This window comes from Colletes latitarsis, chromosome 13 (assembly GCF_051014445.1).
Source record: "Colletes latitarsis isolate SP2378_abdomen chromosome 13, iyColLati1, whole genome shotgun sequence".
Lineage (NCBI taxonomy): Eukaryota > Metazoa > Arthropoda > Insecta > Hymenoptera > Colletidae > Colletes > Colletes latitarsis.
This window is the reverse complement of record NC_135146.1, coordinates 9533748-9551469: the sequence shown is the minus strand read 5'-3', so window position 1 is coordinate 9551469 and position 17722 is coordinate 9533748. Positions and strand designations below refer to the sequence as shown.

General features: G+C 30.6%; 1 protein-coding gene across 4 annotated transcripts in view; it reads left to right on the top strand.

Moving 5' to 3' along the window:
• The window catches only part of LOC143349391 (uncharacterized), a 107687-nt gene that overhangs the window by 38398 nt on the left and 51567 nt on the right, over positions 1-17722 (top strand). Inside the window, exon 1 of one of the 4 annotated variants that reach the window (XM_076780607.1) lies at positions 9055-9408. The exons of 2 other annotated variants lie outside the window; for them this stretch is intronic. In XM_076780607.1, coding sequence (XP_076636722.1) covers positions 9222-9408 — 187 coding nt within the window. In that variant the 5' untranslated portion in view covers positions 9055-9221. Of the gene's footprint in view, positions 1-9054; positions 9409-17722 lie in introns of those variants that run through there. One more of the 4 variants, XM_076780608.1, reaches the window with a different exon arrangement.

Genomic DNA, 17722 nt, shown 5'->3' with positions numbered 1-17722 from the left:
ATCTCACGTATAAATAAATACAAAAATTAGATAAGTATTTCATACGAGTTTCACAAGGCATTGTATGATTTTTATCACGAAAACAAGAAAAGTAAAATGGTTTCATACAGCAAGGGCATGTTATAAATGCTTGTTCTGTACAGCATTTTTTATTTTTTAGGTCGTGTCGAAAACATATAGGCACCTTACACCCTGTTGATTTTTCTAAAAATTCGTTTTATATTTTTAGTAATTTTGTTTGACACCTTACAGAAAAATTGTCTAATACTTTTTTGTAGGTACCCATGAGCTCTACTTCAGAAAAAAGTTTCATTTAAATGTATTCACTATTGCAGCAGTTATGGCTGTTCGAATATTGGACCATTTTTATGGGGTTTTTCTATCTTTACGGTGTCAAGGAACAACTTCTTCAATATTGTTAGAACTCCTACATATTCTTCGTCAAAATACGCGTTGTTTACCGTTTGAAACATTAAAATCGACCAATTCGTTCAGAAGTTATGGCGTTTTAAAGATACACTAGAAATTTTCTAGTGACATTTGGACCGTTTATTTTGAAAGTGGTGCAAGTCCATTTACTTTTGTTTCGAGAAAATTGAATGTTAGCAGATCTGACAATTAAAAAATATAGATTAATTATGTGAAGTCTGGGAATGTTTGTACTAATTTATCAATATGTAATTTAATTATATAAATTTCTTTTAGGCGAATTTAACTAAAATAATGTACAATTTCCAGGCTGCAAATGGACTTACACCACTTTCATAATTAGTCAATTGTAAATATCATTTAATTTCAATTTTGAAATAACAAATATCACTTAAAATATATTTCATATTAATCCAATTTTGTTTATAAATAATAACAAGAAATAAAATAGGATTAGTATTTTTTATTTTGAACGTTAATTATATTTCTATGTTGTTAAACTTAATACAAGATATTGGTATTATTAATTATTTATGCTCTTCGTGTGGCAGTGTTTTGAAATATTCATGATGCAGAGGAGGTATATAAGGTAATACCTTATATTTTTCGTATGTAATAGGCTTGGTATCGTGATACAAAGGCGCCAGGGCGATTTTTTCAAATTTTAGCGGTCTTCCCCGACATGTAGCTGATAAATTTAGAGTCTTAAATTCTGTGTCCTCCATTGATGTTTTATATGAAATAGTATACGGTGCAGTTTTGCAGAATCTCATCCAACATATTTGCAACCAATTTACTTTTCCTCCATTAGTGTTTCTTCTTATCTGTTTTTTAATTGCGTTTCGTAGATTTTTTGTCGAAATGAAATTCTCTCGTTTCATTTCGTGTAAAATAAATTTATCATGTCGCCTACATTGGTTTATAACGTCATAATAATCCTGTGGTGTGTCCAGGAAATTCTTTTTTCGTAATGCCATTTCTATGATACCAAAATCTGCATCGTTTGGAAGATACGAATGTCCGGAGAGTAAAAATTGATGATCAATTACCTCAATGTTATTTTCCAAAGACTGGACAACCCTCAACCACATAAACGCCATTTGTAAATTTCAATTTTGCCCAGTACACGTATCGCTATATGCAATAACATAAGTATGGAAATTGGACTTACACCACTTTCATAATCAACGGTTACGTAATTTCTTTTACTGGCAAATTTTAAATTGAACAAAGCATTAGCATTTTTTAAGATATTAAATACTAACTAGTTATAAACTAAAAGTTTACACTAAATTAAGCATAAATCACATCATATCTCATTTTTTTTAAAAAAAGGACTTACACCACTTTCAAAATAAACGATCCATATTTAAAATTATTAAGATTTTGTAACACGAAAATTTGCTGGTTAACGAAGCGATGAAAAAGTTTATTTTGAAAATGGCGTAAGACGATTTTCCAAAAACATCAGGTTACCTTGATAGTTACATTTTTACGTGATCGTTTCATTCTGAAGCAGTTTGTTAATAATATATGGACCGTTTATTTTGAAAGTGGTGCAAGTCCATTTACTTTTGTTTCGAGAAAATTGAATGTTAGCAGATCTGACAATCAAAAAATATAGGTTAATTATGTGAAGTCTGGGAATGTTTGTACTAATTTATCAATATGTAATTTAATTATATAAATTGCTTTTAGGCGAATTTAACTAAAATAATGTACAATTTCCAGGCTGCAAATGGACTTACACCACTTTCATAATTAGTCAATTGTAAATATCATTTAATTTCAATTTTGAAATAACAAATATCACTTGAAATATATCTCATATTAATCCAATTTTGTTTATAAATAATAACAAGAAATAAAATAGGATTAGTATTTTTTATTTTGAACGTTAATTATATTTCTATATTGTTAAGCTTAACACAAGATATTGGTATTATTAATTATTTATGCTCTTCGTGTGGCAGTGTTTTGAAATATTCATGATGCACAGGAGGTATATAAGGTAATACCTTATATTTTTCGTATGTAATAGGCTTGGTATCGTGATACAAAGGCGCCAGGGCGATTTTTTCAAATTTTAGCGGTCTTCCCCGACATGTAGCTGATAAATTTAGAGTCTTAAATTCTGTGTCCTCCATTGATGTTTTATATGAAATAGTATACGGTGCAGTTTTGCAGAATCTCATCCAACATATTTGCAACCAATTTACTTTTCCTCCATTAGTGTTTCTTCTTATCTGTTTTTTAATTGCGTTTCGTAGATTTTTTGTCGAAATGAAATTCTCTCGTTTCATTTCGTGTAAAATAAATTTATTATGTCGCCTACATTGGTTTATAACGTCATAATATTCCTGTGGTGTGTCCAGGAAATTCTTTTTTCGTAATAAATACCAAAATCTGCATCGTTTGGAAGATACGAATGTCCGGAGAGTAAAAATTGATGATCAATTACCTCAATGTTATTTTCCAAAGACTGGACATCCCTCACCCACATCAACGCCATTTGTAAATTTCAATTTTGCCCAGTACACGTATCGCTATATGCAATAACATAAGTATGGAAATTGGACTTACACCACTTTCATAATCAATGGTTACGTAATTTCTTTTACTGGCAAATTTTAAATTGAACAAAGCATTAGCATTTTTTAAGATATTAAATACTAACTAGTTATAAACTAAAAGTTTACACTAAATTAAGCATAAATCACATCGTATCTCATTTTTTTTAAAAAAAGGACTTACACCACTTTCAAAATAAACGGTCCATATTTAAAATTATTAAGATTTTTTAACACGAAAATCTGCTGGTTAACGAAGCGATGAAAAAGTTTATTTTGAAAATGGCGTAAGACGATTTTCCAAAAACATCGAGTTACCTTGATAGTTACATTTTTACGTGATCGTTTCATTCTGAAGCAGCTTGTTAATAATATATGGACCGTTTATTTTGAAAGTGGTGCAAGTCCATTTACTTTTGTTTCGAGAAAATTGAATGTTAGCAGATCTGACAATCAAAAAATATAGGTTAATTATGTGAAGTCTGGGAATGTTTGTACTAATTTATCAATATGTAATTTAATTATATAAATTTCTTTTAGGCGAATTTAACTAAAATAATGTACAATTTCCAGGCTGCAAATGGACTTACACCACTTTCATAATTAGTCAATTGTAAATGTCATTTAATTTCAATTTTGAAATAACAAATATCACTTAAAATATATCTCATATTAATCCAATTTTCTTTATAAATAATAACAAGAAATAAAATAGGATTAGTATTTTTTATTTTGAACGTTAATTATATCTCTATGTTGTTAAACTTAACACAAGATATTGGTATTATTAATTATTTATGCTCTTCGTGTGGCAGTGTTTTGAAATATTCATGATGCACAGGAGGTATATAAGGTAATACCTTATATTTTTCGTATGTAATAGGCTTGGTATCGTGATACAAAGGCGCCAGGGTGATTTTTTCAAATTTTAGCGGTCTTCCCCGACATGTAGCTGATAAATTTAGAGTCTTAAATTCTGTGTCCTCCATTGATGTTTTATACGAAATAGTATACGGTGCAGTTTTTCAGAATCTCATCCAACATATTTGCAACCAATTTACTTTTCCTCCATTAGTGTTTCTTCTTATCTGTTTTTTAATTGCGTTTCGTAGATTTTTTGTCGAAACGAAATTCTCTCGTTTCATTTCGTGTAAAATAAATTTATTATGTCGCCTACATTGGTTTATAACGTCATAATAATCCTGTGGCGTGTCCAGGAAATTCTTTTTTCGTAATGCCATTTCTACGATACCAAAATCTGCATCGTTTGGAAGATACGAATGTCCGAAGAGTAAAAATTGATGATCAATTACCTCAATGTTATTTTCCAAAGACTGGACAACCCTCAACCACATCAACGCCATTTGTAAATTTCAATTTTGCCCAGTACACGTATCGCTATATGCAATAACATAAGTATGGAAATTGGACTTACACCACTTTCATAATCAACGGTTACGTAATTTCTTTTACTGGCAAATTTTAAATTGAACAAAGCATTAGCATTTTTTAAGATATTAAATACTAACTAGTTATAAACAAAAAGTTTACACTAAATTAAGCATAAATCACATCGTATCTCATTTTTTTTAAAAAAAGGACTTACACCACTTTCAAAATAAACGGTCCATATGTAATTTTTGTTCCGTTACAAAAACTCAAATTTTTGTTTAAACTATTGATGTTACGGCAAAAATGTATTGGACTTTTGTGTTCCCCACGTTGAGACCTACAATTTAAAAAAAAAAAAACGTCGATCCGACGACTTCGAAACTTTCCACTTTAAAGCCATTTTTTAAACAAACGGCTGGCCATAAACGTCTAGTATTTTACAGATTGCGTTTCAACACCAGCCCCTATAACTCTACCATATTTCGTTCAAATCCCAGGTTGACAGGTCGTGACCTCCCCTTGTAAGCGTGACGGTACGATTATGATCCCCCGAGTAACGAAATCACGGGGTTTATATACCAAAAAATCTGAGTGGGGCGGATTCAAAAGTACGTTAGAAATCACCGTGTGCACTATTCTCCGAATCGTATTAATTAACGAGCTGCTCTATTCTCCGAATTGTATTAATTAACGGGCTGCTGCATCGCGACGGAAGTGACCCCCATTTCAAAGGTTAGATAAGCAGCAGGGCGATTTCCTAATGCACGCAAGTGGCAAGAAAAATTTGAGGAACGAAACGTTCGACATACGTAACAATACAAATCTCTATATCACTGAAACATGGACTACGATAAAAAAAAACGTTTCAAATCTCTCCTCCGTGTCACCGGAAACAACAATTTCAAACAAATTCTCACTCAACGCGTTAACTGCCATGTCATCCGTAGCGACGTGTAGAACCCACGGGGGTCCGTGTCACCCAAACACGGACGGCCCTCACATTTCATCGAGTCACCCATTGTTCTTCGTACTTTATTAGAATACATATCCATACACATTAGAATCGATTTTAATACAGAACGAACGCGTAATCAGTGCTCGTTACGTTTGCCTTTGCAACAGATGTTTCTGAATCCGAGACATCGGCTTTCTGGCCGCGAGATTAAGATTAGGGTATCAGGCATTCGGTACACGCGGGGCGGTATGCTCGAACGCAGACAAATGTTTCATTAAATCGTACAACGTGTGTCGTGTTCAGGCAGCCATGACTCGATGAACTCGCGCGGGAAATTAACGTGCCGACATGTTAATTGGAATGTGGAGAATGTTGATATTGGCATAAACATTGTAAGTCGAGTATTTTAAAGGTGCACGATTCGAAAGATAAATCAAACGAACTTTAATAAGAAAGTACAAAGTGCCAGGACGCGTAACGATCTCAAATAAGAATACCTCAGCGACGAATTAAGCAAATTAAAGCCACTTTTTTTTTTAATTCGGGTTTTAGGTAGTTTAGGCTCTTTTCTACGTGCTTCTTTGTCGTTAGAGCTTCTAATGCTTGTAGTATGTACCTTAGGATGGTCCTTATTTTTCAAATTTCGATTTCTTTTTGACGCACCCACGTGATGGTGACAAGAAAGTTCTGTGCAGAATTTCAGCGAGATTAGACACCAGGTATTTTGATGAGGTCTACAACTTTTATCTGAAGTATTTTTCAAAATTCCTATTATTTACGGTAGTAAATTGAAAAGACTATGAATTTTATGTTCTTGAGCATTTAATATCATTTTTCTCAAAAACTATTGCCTGTATGACAAAAATGTATAGGACATAATATGTGTATTTTTATAATGTCTACAACTTTTATCTGAAGTATTTTTTAAAATTTCCATTATTTACGGAAATAAATAAAAGAACTATGATTTTTATGTTATAAAAAAAGAAATGTAAAGTATTGTAATGTATTGAAATCGTTATGCATCACTGCAAAATAATCTCTTTCTTGAGATTCAAATTGCATTAATAAAAAAAAAAATGTCCAATGACGCTGAAATTTGGCATAAATGATTTCTTCAAATGTCACAATCTACGGATGTGCGTCGCGAAATCATTTTTCTCAAAAACTATTGTCTGTATGACAAAACTCAATAGAACGTAAAATATGTATTTTGATGAGGTCTACAACTTTTATCTGAAGTATTTTCCAAAATTCCTATTATTTACGGTAGTACATTAAAAAGACTATGAATTTTATGTTCTGAGCATTTGATATCATTTTTCTCGAAAACTATTGTCAGTTTGACAAAAATTAAGACGACATAAAATGTGTATTTTGATGAGGTCTACAACTTTTATCTGAAGTATTTTCCAAAATTCCTATTATTTACGGTTGTAAATAAAAAAATTGTGATTTGTATGTTTTGAGCTTTTGATACCATTTTTCTCAAAAACTATTGCCTGTATGACAAAAATCAATAGTACATAAAATATGCATTTTGATGAGGTCTACAACTTTGATTTGATGTGTTTTTCAAAATTTCTATTATTTACGGAAGTAAATAGGAAAACTATGATTTTTATGTTTCGTGATTTTAATATCATTTTTCTCAAAAACTATTGCCTGTATGACAAAAATGTACAGGACATAATATGTGTATTTTTATAATGTCTACAACTTTTATCTGAAGTATTTTTCAAAATTTCCATTATTTACGGAAATAAATAAAAGAACTATGATTTTTATGTTAAAAACAAAAATGTGAAGTATTATAATATATCGAAATAGTCGTACATCACTGCAAAATAATCTCTTTCTTGAGATTCAAATTGCATTAATAAAAAAAAAATGTCCAATGACGCTGAAATTTGGCATAAATGATTTCTTCAAATGTCACAATCTACGGATGTGCGTCGCGAAATCATTTTTCTCAAAAACTATTGTCTGTATGACAAAACTCAATAGAACGTAAAATATGTATTTTGATGAGGTCTACAACTTTTATCTGAAGTATTTTCCAAAATTCCTATTATTTACGGTAGTACATTAAAAAGACTATGAATTTTATGTTCTGAGCATTTAATATCATTTTTCTCGAAAACTATTGTCTGTATGACAAAAATCAATATGACATAAAATGTGTATTTTGATGAGGTCTACAACTTTTATTTGATGTGTTTTTCAAAATTCCTATTATTTACGGTAGTAAATTAAAAAATTGTGATTTTTATGTTGTGAGCTTTCAATATCATTTTTCTCAAAAACTATTGTCAGTTTGACAAAAATTAATACGACATAAAATGTGTATTTTGATGAGGTCTACAATTTTTATTTGAAGTATTTTCCAAAATTCTTATTATTTATGGTAGTAAATAAAAAAATTGTGATTTGTATGTTTTGAGCTTTTAATACCATTTTTCTCAAAAACTATTGTCTGTATGACAAAAATCAAGAGTACATAAAATATGCATTTTGATGAGGTCTACAACTTTTATTTGAAGTATTTTCCAAAATTCCTATTATTTACCGTAGTAAATTAAAAAAACAATGATTTTTATGTTTTGTGCTTTCAATATCATTTTTCTCAAAAACTATTGTCAGTTTGACAAAAATTAATACGACATAAAATGTGCATCTTGATGAGGTCTATAATTTTTATTTGAAGTATTTTTCAAAAATTCCATTATTCACGGAAGTAAGTAAAAAAATTGTGATTTGTATGTTTTGAGCTTTTATTACCATTTTTCTCAAAAACTATTGTCAGTTTGATAAAAATTAATACGACATAAAATGTGTATTTTGATGAGATCTACAACTTTTATCTGAAGTATTTTACAAAATTCCTATTATTTACCGTAGTAAATTAAAAAAACAATGATTTTTATGTTTTGTGCTTTCAATATCATTTTTCTCAAAAACTATTGTCAGTTTGACAAAAATTAATACGACATAAAATGTGTATTTTGATGAGGTGTACAACTTTTATTTGAAGTATTTTTCAAAATTTCCATTATTTACGGAAATAAATAAAAGAACTATGATTTTTATGTTAAAAACAAAAATGTGAAGTATTATAATATATCGAAATAGTCGTACATCACTGCAAAATAATCTCTTTCTTGAGATTCAAATTGCATTAATAAAAAAAAAATGTCCAATGACGCTGAAATTTGGCATAAATGATTTCTTCAAGTGTCACAATCTACCCGATGTGCGTCGCGAAGAAATTAAAAACAAAATGTCGCCTCCTCCAGCCAAGGATCGCTCTACTGTATACCTGTACTCGCTACAAGGATTGCGCATGCGCGAACGTAACTAGTAGTTTCCCAGAATTACAAATGGTCGGTGCCATTCGCAATACCAACAACAATTTGTTCGCGTTCAGTGTGGCTCCGTGTGCCGGCAGAGAAACGTTCGCGAGTTCCTGCCGGCAAACCGGAAGTAACAAACTCCGTCGCGGCTCGATCGATTCGATTGTCTCTTCTGGCGTACCCAAAAAATGGAAAACGATTCTCGCGTTTCGAATCCTAAATCGAAATAACTGCGTGCTTTAACAATGTCACTGCCTGATCACGAACTAAAAAAAAGAAAAAAGAAAAGAAAAATCGATACTTCGATCGCGAGATGATCTGAATCTCATTTGGTACACAATATAGAGGAGTTTGAGATTTTTATTTATAATTTATGAACCACCAAGAATTTGACGTTAACAAATCGCGGAGATTTGTTTTGAATATTGTTAATTAGCTTATAATGTTCACACGCTGGATAGAAGATTGTTTATTTAACGATAGGATCGCGGGTAGTCCTGTTTTTGATTGCTAAATCGTTTGATGCGCGATCAGGGAAAGGATTACGGCTCGGTTGTGTTGTCAATGTCGTTGGTCGATAAAATCGAGATAAAAGTGACTGCAGAGAGAGAGTGTCCAGAGGAGCAAGAAATCGCTCGAAAGAAAAGTATGCAGCTACTTTCCAGTTTCATGGCGAGGCACCTGAAGAGAGGATCATCCTTGAAAAAAGGTACGACGCGGACGAGCCTGGCGAACGGTCATTTAGAACAATGCCACTGTAATTACTGCGACAGAAATTACGAGCTTCTCGAACTACGTTGGTTTTTCTTGTGCCCTGGGTCGACGACTGGAATACGACGATACTGGGGAATTAAGATTTTTTTTTTTTATACAGGGTGTTCGTCCACACCTGGGAAAAATTTTAATGGGGGATTCTAGAGGCCAAAATAAGACGAAAATGAGGAATAACAATTTGTTGATGGAGGCTTCGTTAAAAAGTTATTAACAATTAAATTAATAAATTTCAAATTGTTTTGGAAAAATTATTTTTGGTTGCGGGGGTCAATTATAAGCATTTTTGGTGAATAGATATACCCCTGAAATCCTACCCACTTTCGAGAAAAAAATTCGAGTAGACACTGAAATTTTTAGACGAAATTAAAAAATTTCAAATCGTACTAAAAAAATTATATTTAGTTACAGGGGTTAATTACAATCATTTTTGGTAATTACACATACCCTCGAAATCCTACGCATTTTCGAGAAAAAAAATCGAGAAGGTGTGAAATTTTTCGACGGGAAAAAAAATTTCGAATCGTTTTGAAAAAATTATTTTCGTTTGCAGGGGTTAATTACAATCATTTTTTGTAAATAGACATATCCTCGAGATCCTACGCATTTTTGAGAGGAAAATTCATTACTGAAAATCTCATTAGGTGTTTAAATTTTTGAAAAAACAATTTCAAATTGATTTGAAAAAATTATTTTCGTTTGCATGGGTTAATTACAATCATTTTTTGTGAATAGACATATCCTCGAAATCCTACGCATTTTCGAGAAAAAAATTCCACACCGAAAATCTAATAAGGTGCCTAAATTTTTGAAAAAAAAATTTCAAATCGTTCTGGAAAAATTATTTTCGGTTATAGGGGTCAATTACAATCATTTTTTGTGAATAGACATTCCCTCGAAATCCTACGCATTTTCGAGAAATAAATTCATTACTGAAAATCTAATTAGTTGCCTAAATTTTTGAAAAAAAAATTTCGAATCGTTTTGAAAAAATTATTTTCGTTTGCGAGGGTCAATTACAATCATTTTTTGTGAATAGACCTACCCTCGAAATCTTACCCATTTTCGAGAAAAAAATTCATTACTGAAAATCTAATTAGGTGCCTAAATTTTTGAAAAAAAAATTTCAAATCGTTCTGGAAAAATTATTTTCGTTTGCAGGGGTCAATTACAATCATTTTTTGTGAATAGACCTACCCTCGAAATCTTACCCATTTTCGAGAAAAAAATTCATTACTGAAAATCTAATTAGGTGCCTAAATTTTTGAAAAAAAATTTCGAATCGTTTTGAAAAAATTATTTTCGTTTGCAGGGGTTAATTAAAATCATTTTTGGTGAATAGACATACCCTCGAAATCCTACGCATTTTCGAGAAAAAAATTCATTACTGAAAATCTAATTAAATGCCTAAATTTTTCGACGAAAAAAAAAATTTCAAATCGTTTTGAAAAAATTATTTTCGGTTGCAGGGGTTAATTAAAATCATTTTTGGTGAATAGACATACCCTCGAAATCCTACGCATTTTCGAGAAAAAAATTCATTACTGAAAATCTAATTAAGTGCCTAAATTTTTCGACGAAAAAAAAAATTTCAAATCGTTCTAGAAAAATTATTTTCTGTTGCGGGGGTCAATTAAAATCATTTTTGGTGAATAGACATACCCTCGAAATCCTACGCATTTTCGAGAAAAAAATTCATTACTGAAAATCTAATTAAGTGCCTAAATTTTTCGACGAAAAAAAAAATTTCAAATCGTTTTGAAAAAATTATTTTCGGTTGCAGGGGTTAATTAAAATCATTTTTGGTGAATAGACATACCCTCGAAATCCTACGCATTTTCGAGAAAAAAATTCATTACTGAAAATCTAATTAAGTGCCTAAATTTTTCGACGAAAAAAAAAATTTCAAATCGTTTTGAAAAAATTATTTTCTGTTGCGGGGGTCAATTATTGCTTCTTTGGCCTTCGAATCAGCTTGTGTGTTGCCAGTAATAACATTTTTCTCACGATCGAGAGACTCGTTGACCGGTAGCTGAGAGTAACTTCCACTCGGCTAAAACAATTACGTTTCGAGAGTCTTGATTTATGGCACGCCTTTCTCTTCTCCGATTTACAACATTAACAAGTATTATTTTCGTCGATTACCATTTCCTTTTTAGATTTTTAATGAAAATATTCCGATTCTCCTGGAGAAAATTAATAAAAATTTAATTTGAAAAAAAAACAAATTGCAACCGCTGATTTCAATTTTGGATTTTTTTTTTTAATTGATTGATAGGTATATGGTGAAAAGATTGAACTAATTGTAAACCGTGGCTTATACAGGGTGTTCCGAATTTTTCTGTACACTTTAGCAGTGTGTGATACAAGTAAACATAAGACTAAATATAATAAAAAATTCATACAAATTTGTTGATTGAGGCTTCGTTAAAAAGTTATTGAAACATTTCTGGCCACACAGTATATTTTCGGTAAAGAATTTTTTTCTCGAAAGTGCGTAGAATTTCGGGGGTATGTGTATTCACCAAAAATAATTGTAATTAACCCCCGCAACTGAAAATAATTCTTTTAAAACGATTTGGAATTTTTAAATTTCTGCACGTACCTACCCCCCTGTCGATTTTTCTTAAAAATTCGTTTTTCATTTTTAGTAATTTTGTTTGATGCCCTACAGAAAGGTTGTCCAATACTTTTTTGTAGGTACTCATAAGCACTACTTCCATACTAAATTTCATTGAAATATATTCCCTATTGTAGGAGTTATGGCCTTTTGAAAATTGGACCATTTTTATGGGGGTTTTCACATTCTACGGGGTTAAAGAACAAATTTTCAAACATTTTTGGAATTTCTACATATTTTTCAGCAAAATACGCGTTGTTTGCATTTTGAAACATTAAAATCCTCCAATCCTCTCCGGAATTATGATGTTTTAAACATTCGCATAAGGTACCATTTTTGGCCGCTCATTATATTTTCGGAAAGGAATTTTTTTCTCGAAAGTACGTAGGAATTCAGGGATATGTCTATTCATCAAGCATGATTGTAATTGACCCCGTCAAACGAAAATAATTTTTCCAGCACGATTTGAAATATTTTAATTTCGCCGAAAAGTTTCAGCAGCTACCCCATGTCGATTTTTCTTAAGAATTCGTTATTGATTTTCAGTAATTTTGTTTGACGCCATACAGAAAAGTCGTTTAATACTTTTTTGTAGGTATCCACGAACTCTACTTCCTTCCCAAATTTCAATCCAATATATTGACTATTCTAGGAGTTATGGCCGTTGAAAGATTGGACCATTTATATTGGGTTTTTCTCAGTTTACGGGGTTAAGGATCAACTTTTCGAATATTGTTAGAATTTCTACATATTCTTCACTAAAGTACACGTTGTTTGCCTTTCGAAACATTAAAATCCTTCAATGCGTTCAGAAGTTATGATATTTTAAACATTTGCATGAAATTTCGAGGAAGCATTTCTGGCCAGAAATTATATTTTCGGTAAAGAATTTTTTTTCTCGAAAATATGTAGGAATTCGAGGGTATGTCTAATGACCAAAAATGATTGTAATCGACCCCTGTAGCTGAAAATAATTTTTCCAGAACCATTTGAAATATTTTAATTTCGTCGAAAAATTTCAGCACCTACCCCATGTCGATTCTTCTTAAAAATTCGTTTTTGATTTTTAGTAATTTTGTTTGACGCCCTACAGTAAAGTTGTTTAATACTTTTTTGTAGGTATCCACGAACTCTACTTCCTTCCAAAATTTCAATCCATTATATTGACTATTCTAGGAGTTATGGCCGTTGGAAAATTGGACCATTTTTATGGGGGTTTTAACCTTTTACGGGGTAAAGAAACAACTTTTCGAATATTGTTAGAATTTCTACATATTCTTCACTGAAATACGCGTTGTTTACCTTTTGAAACATTGAAATCCTCTAATTCGTTCAGAAGTTATAAACATTTGCATGAAATTTCGAGGAAGCATTTCTGGTCAGACATTATATTTTCAGTAATGAATTTTTTTCTCGAAAATGCGTAGAATTTCGGGGTTATGTGTATTCACCAAAAACAATTGTAATTGTCTCCTGCAAAGAAAAATAATTTTTCCAGAACGATTTGGTATTTTTTATTTTTGTCGAAAAATTTCACACCTTCTCCAATTTTTATCTCGAAAATGCGTAGGATTTCAAGGGTACGTCTACTCACCAAAAATGATTATAATTAACTCTTGCAACCAAAAATAATTTTTTCGAAATGATTTGAAATTTTTAAATTTCTGCACCTAACCCCTGTCGATTTTTCTTAAAAATTCGTTTTTCATTTTTAATATCTTTGTTCGATGTCCTATGGAAATTTTGTTTAGTACTTATTTGTAGGTAACGATAAGCTCTATCTCCATACTAAATTTCACTGAAATACATTTACTGTTGTAGGAATTAGACACGTTTGAAAATTGGACCATTTTTTATGGGGTTTTTTCATTTTGCGGGGACAAGGACCAACTTTCGAATATTTTTAGAATTTCTACATATTTTACACAAAAATACGCGGCGTTTGGCTTTTTGAACATTAAAATCGTCCAATCACGACAGACATTTCTGGTCAGACATTATATTTTCAGTAATGAATTTTTTTCTCGAAAATGCGTAGAATTTCGGGGTTATATGTATTCACCAAAAACAATTGTAATTGACTCTTGCAAAGGAAAATAATTTTTCCAGAACAATTTGACATTTTTTATTTTTGTCGAAAAATTTCACACCTTCTCGAATTTTTTTCTCCAAAATGCGTAGGATTTCGAGGGTACGTCTATCCACAAAAAATGATTATAATTAACTCTTGCAACCAAAAATAATTTTTCCAGAACCATTAAAAATTTTTTAATTTTGTCGAAAAGTCCTCCAACTCGAATTTTTTTCTCAAAAATGCGTAGAATTTCGAGGGTACGTCTACTCACCAAAAATGGTTATAATTGACTCCTGCAACCAAAAATAATTTTTCCAGAACCATTAAAAATTTTTTAATTTTGTCGAAAAGTCCTCCAACTCGAATTTTTTTCTCAAAAATGCGTAGAATTTCGAGGGTACGTCTACTCACCAAAAATGATTATAATTGACTCCTGCAACCAAAAATAATTTTTCCAGAACCATTAAAAATTTTTTAATTTTGTCGAAAAGTCCTCCAACTCGAATTTTTTTCTCGAAAATGCTTAGGATTTCGAGGGTACGTCTATCCACAAAAAATGATTATAATTGACTCCTGCAACCAAAAATAATTTTTCCAGAACCATTAAAAATTTTTTAATTTTGTCGAAAAGTCCTCCAACTCGAATTTTTTTCTCAAAAATGCGTAGAATTTCGAGGGTACGTCTACTCACCAAAAATGATTATAATTGACTCCTGCAACCAAAAATAATTTTTCCAGAACCATTAAAAATTTTTTAATTTTGTCGAAAAGTCCTCCAACTCGAATTTTTTTCTCGAAAATGCTTAGGATTTCGAGGGTACGTCTATCCACAAAAAATGATTATAATTGACTCCTGCAACCAAAAATAATTTTTCCAGAACCATTAAAAATTTTTTAATTTTGTCGAAAAGTCCTCCAACTCGAATTTTTTTCTCGAAAATGCTTAAGATTTCGAGGGTACGTCTACTCACCAAAAATGATTATAATTGACTCTTGCAACCAAAAATAATTTTTCCAGAACCATTAAAAATTTTTTAATTTTGTCGAAAAGTCCTCCAACTCGAATTTTTTTCTCGAAAATGCTTAGGATTTCGAGGGTACGTCTATTCACCAAAAATGATTATAATTGACTCCTGCAACCAAAAATAATTTTTCCAGAACCATTAAAAATTTTTTAATTTTGTCGAAAAGTCCTCCAACTCGAATTTTTTTCTCGAAAATGCTTAGGATTTCGAGGGTACGTCTACTCACCAAAAATGATTATAATTGACTCCTGCAATCAAAAATAATTTTTCCAGAACCATTAAAAATTTTTTAATTTTGTCGAAAAGTCCTCCAACTCGAATTTTTTTCTCGAAAATGCTTAGGATTTCGAGGGTACGTCTACTCACCAAAAATGATTATAATTGACTCCTGCAATCAAAAATAATTTTTCCAGAACCATTAAAAATTTTTTAATTTTGTCGAAAAGTCCTTCAACTCGAATTTTTTTCTCGAAACTGAGTAGGATTTCGGGGGTTTGTCTGTTGATCAAAAATACTTGCAATTGACCCCTGCAATTAAAAATAATTTTTCCAAGACGATTCGAAAGTCTTTTTTCACTCAAAACTTTCAGCACTTCCTTGAATTTTTTTCTCGAAACTGAGTAGGATTTCGGGGGTATGTCTGATGAAGAAAAATGATTGTAATTGACTCCTGCAACCAAAAATAATTTTTCCAGAACCATTAGAAATTTTTGTAATTTAATTTTGTTAATAACTTTTTAACGAAGCCTCAATCAACAAATTAATATTCTTCACTTTCGTCTTATTTCAGCCTCTAGAATCTCCCATTATAATTATTCCCTGAGTTAGCCGTACACCCTATATAATATTCAATTTACTATCGGTGGATTAACTTAACTATACTTTTATAAAATAATTCTTTTTTTATTTTTTTAGAGGTAAATATTGGGCTGTGCAGCATGAGCAGTATGTAGGTTACTGTATATAAACAGTTTATAATCATCTGCGCGAGCATCGTACGAAAAGTAGAAAGCGCATAATTTAGTATCGTGTATCCGATCAATATAACTCGAAATATCCACGTGAACTACGAAGGAACCGGTTACAATCACGCGATATTAATCATTAACCTAAATATTGTTCTGGACGTAGTACGTTGGAAATGTGTACGCGATTCTTCCAAGCAGGTTTAGAATTTTGTGTTTACGCGTAAATACACAGTGGGGGTAAACAGTATTCGTACAGTGACTAATTACGACTAAAATGCTGAATAATAATATTTATTAAACAATATTATTTAAACAAACGTGTTACATGTATTCTTCAAAAGTTTTTGCAGAACAACAATATTAAGAAAACAAAAAAAAATATTAATATTGTTTATATAAATATACAAAAAAATGAATAAAATGACAGAAATGAACGCATAATAAGTATTCGTACAGTTTTGTTGACATTGTTAAGTGTACAAGTAATTTAAACATTTATAATAAAAACAGTAAATAATTGTAAAATTAATATCTGTAATTAGTGTTTTGTAGGGTTTCCCTTTGATTTTATTATTGCAGCTAACTTTTTAGGTATTGAATTAATTAAAATAGATGTGATTTTATTAATGATATTATTCCATTGGTTGATTAAAGCATTGTTTAGGTCTGTTTTAGATCGAATTTTATGTTTTCGAATTACTCGTTTAGATATGTGTTACTAATGTCTTTTACGTATGTTATCAGGGACATGATTGTGAGAAACTTTTCCTTATAATTTAATTGGCGGTCATTGTTCGTTAAAAAGTTATTAAGAAAAGAAGAATGAAAAATGAGTTACATACACTTTTGAATATTGAATATCGTTTTTCTCAAAAACTATTGTCTTTATGACGAAAATCAATAGGACATAAAATGTGTATTTTGATGAGGTCTATAATTTTTATTTGAAGTATTTTCCAAAATTCCTATTATTTACGGTAGTAAATAAAAAAATTGTGATTTTTATGTTTTGAGCTTTTAATATCATTTTTGTCAAAAACTATTGCTTATATGACAAAAATCAATACGACATAAAATGTACATCTTGATGAGGTCTACAACTTTTATTTGATGTATTTTCCAAAATTCCAATTATTTACGGAAGTAAATAAAGAAACTATGATTTTTATATTTTGAGCATTTAATATCATTTTTCTCAAAAACTATTGTCAGTTTGACAAAAATTAATACGACATAAAATGTGTATTTTGATGAGGTGTACAACTTTTATATGAAGTATTTTTCAAAATTCCTATAATTTACGGAAGTAAATAAAAAAACTATGATTTTTATGTTTTGAGCTTTCAATATCATTTTTCTCAAAAACTATTGTCTGTATGACAAAAATCAATGAGACATAAAATGTGTATTTTGACGAGATCTATAATTTATATTTGAAGTATTTTTCAAAATTCCTATTATTTATGGAAGTAAATAAAAAACTATGAATTTTATGTTTTGAGCATTGAATATCGCTTTTCTCAAAAACTATTGTCTTTATGACGAAAATTAATACGACATAAAAT